The sequence below is a fragment of the Myotis brandtii genome, unplaced genomic scaffold, assembly GCF_000412655.1.
Source record: "Myotis brandtii unplaced genomic scaffold, ASM41265v1 scaffold314, whole genome shotgun sequence".
NCBI classification, from domain to species: domain Eukaryota; kingdom Metazoa; phylum Chordata; class Mammalia; order Chiroptera; family Vespertilionidae; genus Myotis; species Myotis brandtii.
Window position 1 is genome coordinate 2,389,360 of NW_005362033.1, and position 6,255 is coordinate 2,395,614.

Sequence of the window (6,255 nt, forward strand, 5' to 3'; positions counted from 1 at the left end):
GTGAGGGGCCCGGCCCAGCTGGGATGCAGCTGTCAGCCCCTGTGCTGGGTCTTCGGGGGGGCGGGGGGGCAGGGGGTGTCCCTCCAGTCCTGCCTGTACTCACGGCCACCGAGAGGGTCACCGACGCCAGCTCCACTTTGCCCAGGTGCCCGCAGAACACCGAGCTCACGACGTAGATCATGAAGGACAGCACCTGGAACAGGAACTGGACAGGGCAGCCTGGGTCAGGGGTGCCCGGCACAGCCCCGCATTCACCAGGGGCCCACAGAGCTCCCTGAGCCCCGGCACAACCCACACCCGGGATCTGTGTGCTGAGCCGGCCCAGCAGCCAGGGCCGGAGCCAGGAGGCAGCGCTGCTCCCGCTGTGCCCTCCACAGCTGTGTGGACCCCCGGCTGCAGGTCTATTGCCTGAACGTGCAGCAATGAGACACCGAGCAGGAGCCCGGGACTAACGCAAGCATTCGCCACTGCTGCCCATGTCATGGAACCATTGGCCAGGCCACAGATAAACAAAAAGGAGGAATAAAATCCATCCAAATCTTAGCAATGGCCCTGGCCAGTGTGCTCAGTGGTTAGAGAGCCCACTTGCTCACCAAAGGGTTTCGGGTTAGATTCCAATCAAGGGCATGTACCTGGGTTGCAAGTTCGATCCCCAGCCTGGTCGTGGTGCGTGTGGGAGGCAAGCAATCGATGTGTCTCTGTCACATCAATGTTTCTCTCTCTCCCCTTACCCCTTCCTCTCCACTCTCTCTGAAAATCAATGGAAAAAAATATCCTCAGGTGAGAATAAAAAGTCTTAGCAATGACTATGTCCAGGTGGTGGGATTGGAGATGAATTTCTTTCTTCTTTATAACTTCTTGTTTTGTCTGAAACTTTTACAAGGAACACATATCAATTAGCTTTTGTGATTTAAAAAAAATGTATCTGAAGACATTTTCCTTTGTCAATAAAAAGGGCAGCGCCCGGCTGGTGTGGCTCAGTGGTTGAGGGTTGACCCATGAACCAAGAGGTCACAGTTGGATTCCGGGTCAGGGCACATGCCCGGGCTGTGGGCTCGGTCCCTGGTGGCGGGCGTGCAGGAGGCAGACAATCAGTGATTCTCTCTCATCATATTTCTATCTCTCGCTCCCTTTCCCTTTCTCTCTGAAACCAATAAAATATGTAAATAAATAAATACATACATGAAAAGGGCAGCGGGCCCCCTTCCCCTGCACACACCTCTCAGGGGAGGCCTGTGGCTCCTGCATCGGTGGCTCTCACTTGTCACTATGAGACCTTCCACCCCCACCTGCCTGTGGGTTTCCGAAGGAGGACAGGAGGTCCCTGCTGAGCGTGGCCAGGCCCCACCTCTACCCCCGGCACCGTCCGGGGACAGCTGTCCGCGGTCACCTGCTCTGGGCGGCAGCCCCTGGTGCAGTCTGAAGGTGGCCAACCAGGGAGTTTCTGGGGAAGGGTGGTGGGCAGCCCCTGGCACACCCAGGTCATGCCTGGAGCAGCTGGCCCCCAGCCCCCGCCCCGCATGCCACCTCCTTACCAGGGGTCCAGACAGGACGAAGAGCCTCCACGCCTCAGCCCGAAAGCCCTCGGGGACCAGCTTGCCGAGGGCAGGGCAGCAGCCCCCGCGCTCTGGGCGCACTGCGTCCTGGAGGCTGTCCATTCCCAGCCCTGGCTGCTGGCTGGGCTCCCGTGCGCCTGAGCACCCCCTTGGCCAGCCTCACCGAGCAGCCGAGTCACCTTGCAGCCTGGCTAATGAGTAAGGAGAGGGAGGAGGGCTGCCTTGAAGACCAGCTGTGGGGTAAGCCTCGCCTCCTGGGCAGCCCACTGGCCCTGGCCCCGAGCCAGGAAAGGACAGTACAGAGCCCTGGCCACCTGGGAGGCACCTGGGCTGACGCCTGTGGGTGCCTTGTGTCTGCTCTCCCCCGGGGTCAGCAGCGAAACCTCGGAGGGGGGCTTGGGGGCAGACAGGGGTGTGCTGGGCGAGGCGGGGCGGGGACCCTGGGAGCCTTACACGTTGGTGTGGTCGTGCCCAGATGGCGCCCATTTCACGATGAGAAATGGAGACAGAGAGCCAGGCGGCAGAGCCCGGGCTCCAACCAGGTGGACTGCCTCAAGAACCCTGCCCTGAGGAGGGAGGGGTCAGGTGGGAGCCTGGGGTGGGGGCTGGGGCTAGGATCCCTGGGCAGAGACCCCTCGCCCTCCCTCTGCCCCCACCCCTTAGGGCAGCAGCCCTGAGAGCCAGGTGCCCCTGCCTAGGCAGCCAGCCCCCTGCGCTCGGCGTCTGTTTTGCTCAGTGAAGCAGTCACTGGGCCTCCTGCCAGGTTCCTTCTGCCCCCTGGTCTATAGTCTCTTCCCATCTAAGAGGGTTGGTGCGCCCCCAGGACAAGCAGGCAGCCCACACTGGGGGAGCTGGTAACTGCCCTTCACGGGGCTCCGGCCTGGATGGGGCTTTGAAGTGTGGGCTGACCCAGGAGAGGAGGAGTGAGTGAGGGGCCCACAGGACTGGCAGGCAGGACAGCTGGCCTGGAGGCGGCCAGACTCCAGTCCCCTAGGCGCCCAGCCGGGGAGCTGCATGGAGGGAGGAATCAGGACACAAACAGGAGATGCTCATCACTCCCTCCCATGGCGGCCGCCAGCGTGCCCCGCCCACAGGCACAGGAGCCTCCTCTTCACAGAATGTTCACTGGCTTGGGCACCTGGGCACCTGGGTGATGTACTCTCCCTCACTCCGCCAAGCGCCTATTGGAGTACTCTGCAGCCTGTGCACGGAATAGTACATTTACCACCAACAAGAGGAACGAGAAGAGGTAGTGCCACTGCAATGGCTAGTATTTGACTCAAAGGGTGGGGGCAGAGCACAGCTGTTTGGCTTCCTCCTCTGAAAGGGTGACTGAGCCGTCACCACGGGACCTGAGCCGGGTCCCTGTTCCGTGAAGGGCCGGAGGCTGGCAGTGGTGCCTCCTGTCAGCTGGCACTGCCACGCGGGGACGTGCTTCCCCTCCCCGGACCCTCTGTGCACCCCGGGCCTCCGAGCCGGCCTGGCCGGAGAGGAGCCACTCCAGGCGCCCGCGGAAGCTGCATCCGGATGGTCGGCCAGAGCTCCATGCGGCCAGCCCGGCCTCCTGCGGCCTCGGGGCCATCACAGACGCGCTCCATCCTCCGTCTCCGCGCCTTGGCCCTGAGGAGGGCAGAGAGAGAGTCTCCCGCCTCCTGGGAGGCGCCAAGGACTCACCATGAGGAGGGCCCAGAGCTACAAAGTCCTGGGGAGGCGCCGGGGAGGACAAGGGGAGCAGGGAGTCACGGCAAGCCCCCTACACACCTTGGAGTTAGGGAGGCTTCCAACCCCAAGAGGGAGCCTGCTGGGAGCTGGTACCCATGCCTGGCAGCTCCCCATGCCACCGACCAGCGCAGCGCAGGGACGGCCCTGCCGGGCAGCTGACTGCCGAGTTCTGCCAGGCACGGTCGGAGCCCGGCCTCTGTTTACTGGTTACTTGTTAACTGTTAGCTCCGTACACTTGGTTACACTTCACCAACCCGGAGCCGCTAGGTGTCCCCTCGGCCTCCCTGAGCCCCCCTCCCCGCCCCCAGGCCTGCTGATTTCTGGGTTTCAACACCAGAAAATGCCGTGAGGTTAGAAAACAGTGACTGGAGCCTTCCGGAGGGCGTGTGGCCGGGCGGCGCTCCGTGTGGCCGGCACCCTCTGACTCAGCCCGTCCTCCGGGAGGGGCCTGTGCCAGGAAGTCGCCTCAGTTAACCTGCCCGGTTACCACGCACTATGGCCGGGCCGGACATGGGGCACCGTCAGTGCGATCCTCCCGGTGACCTCGAGATTTCCATGCTGAAACCTCTTTACCTTCTCTGTACCCGTTTCTAAGCCGCCACAGTCATCTTGCTGGAGTTTTCATTGGCGGACCACTGCTACCAACTGGTCGTAAATACTCCCTACTTAGTTTGTCTCTACTTTGTAGAAGACTAATCCTTACTCGCTTTTTAAAAAAAGACAAAACATTTCTTTATTGATTTGAGAGAGAAACATCGACATGTTGTTCCACTATTTATGCACTCTGGCTGCTTCTTGTATGTGATTGCCTGGGATCAAACCCACAACCTTGGCGTATCAGGAGGACGCTCTAACCAGCTGAGCTCCCCGGCCAGCGCTCTGTCCCCAGGGGAAAGCCCAGGCCAGCTCTGCTCACCGCCCCTCAGGCTGCCACCCTGACTCGCTATGTGCAGCCTCCCTCCCCCGGCCTCCCCTTCATCTGGCCTCCTCACCGGGCCTCCGGGCTCTGGCCTCCCTGCTCCCAGGCCGAAGGCTGCCTGCATCAGTGTCCTCGAAAAGAGGCCGAGGACACAGTCAGCAGCTGGCCAGGGGAGCCGAGAGCAGCCCTCTCAGGCTGCAGGTCATGCATCTCTCATGCTCGCCTTTAAACAGAGGTCGTCCGGGCTCATCTGGCCTTTGTGTTCTGTATCCTTGACGCTGCGTCTTGGGGGCCTTGCTGACACTGAAGGGCCTGCCCCGCCCAGGGCTGGCCACTCCCAGGGATACAAACAGCTCTGCACCTACCATGCCAACCAACACCCAGGTCGTGCGCGCCCAGCACCTCTACGCGCTCCCAGCCGGCTGCCCTAACCACCCAGAGCCGCTGCCAGACACCCAGGCCAGCGGCAATCATTCCATCGTAAACCCTTCCCTCCCAGGAAGGGACACTCCGGCGGCAATCATTCCAGCGCATCCATCGTAAACCCTTCCCTCCCAGGAAGGGACACTCCACGCTCTTGCCCACGTTCCCCTCCTGACTGACCCTGGGGCTCCCCGCTGTGGCCCCCAGTGACATGGAGTGCCCCCTCCTCTTGGGAACTTTGTGAAAGAAACGGTCTTTTCAATGGCAGTTGTCTCCTGATCTATTGCCCTTGTCATACCTGAATAATAACAAAAAATAATAATAACCTACATGTTAAAACTGTCTAGAAAAGGGAGGAATCCCTTCGTTACTCAGAGACCCAAAGCTGGTGATGAGCAGAGTCTGGGCAGCCGTGGCCCCTGGGAGGCAGCCTGAGTTGTGCTATCAGCCCATCAGGCCTGTGTTTTTACCTTCGTTCAAGGACACGCTCACCAAGGGAGTCCTGGGCAGCGGTGGAGGGGCCCTATGGTGCGTGATGCACTGTGGGAGGTAAGCCCTTCATGAAAAAATGCAGTGCAGCTGGGGACAGAATCAAGGCCCAAGTGACAGGACGCACTGGAAAAGGTAGGCCGCGTGTGTCACCCGGGTGCAGGAAGCCAGAGACTGCGCAGCTGTGGGCAGCTCCTCCGTGAGGCGGGCTGCGCTGGGGAAGACTGGCCGGTCACTCAGTGGTTAGAGCATCGCCCCATGGACTGAAGGGTCCCGGGTCTGACTCACGTACCTCAGGGGCACTACCTTGGTCGCAGGCTCCACGCCCAGCCCTGGTTGGGAGGCGTGCGAGAGGCATCCAATCAATGTATCTCTCACATCAATGTTTCTCTCTTTCTCTCTCCCCCTCCCTTCCACTCTTTCTAAAAATTAATGGAAAAGTATCCTCCGGTGAGGGATTAACAACAAAAATAATAACAAATAAAATAAAATTTCTGGGTGTGGCCTGGTCATTTGCATTTTTATTTTTCATTTATTTTACTTATTTCCCAATTGCAGTTCACATTCAATATTATTTGGTATTAATTTCAGGTGTACAACATAGTGGTTAGACATTCATATACTTTACAAAGTGCTCCCCATTTGCAATACCCAACTGGCACCGTACAGTTATTACTATGCTAGAGGCCGATGCATGAAATTTGTGGAAAAGTAGGCCTTCGCAGCCCCTGCTGTCTCGCAGCCCCGTCCCCCACCCGCACCCGCCTTGGTCTGGCCCTGTCCACGCCCACCGCCACACACCCCCAGTTCCCCGGTTCCACGGAGCCCTCCGATCGATTGCCCCACAGAGGGTGGGCTGGGCCTCCCTCTTTGGGGCGATCGCAGAGCTCCCCCCACCCATGGATCACCCCACTGGCCAGTGGGCTGGGCCTCCCTCTGTGGGGTGATCGTGGGCCAATGGCAGGCCCCCCGACCAATCGCATTGCACCCGCCGTGCTGGCCTGGCGCCAGTGTGTGTCATAGCGTGGTCGTCCGGAAGGTCATTCTGCTGTTCAGCCGTTCGGTCGCTTTGCATGGTACGCTTTTATTATTATGGATTACTGACTATATCTCTTACGCTGTACTATTGTGTAACTACCAATCTCT

At 59.8% G+C, this 6,255-nt stretch overlaps 1 protein-coding gene across 1 annotated transcript in view; it reads right to left on the reverse strand.

The window, feature by feature from the left end:
• The window catches only part of SLC47A2 (solute carrier family 47 (multidrug and toxin extrusion), member 2), a 21,942-nt gene extending 18,388 nt beyond the window's left edge, over positions 1-3,554 (reverse strand). Inside the window, 2 exon segments of the mRNA XM_014542810.1 lie at positions 104-205; positions 1,536-3,554. Coding sequence (XP_014398296.1) covers positions 104-205; positions 1,536-1,658 — 225 coding nt within the window. The 5' untranslated portion in view covers positions 1,659-3,554.
• Positions 3,555-6,255: the final 2,701 nt, after the last annotated feature.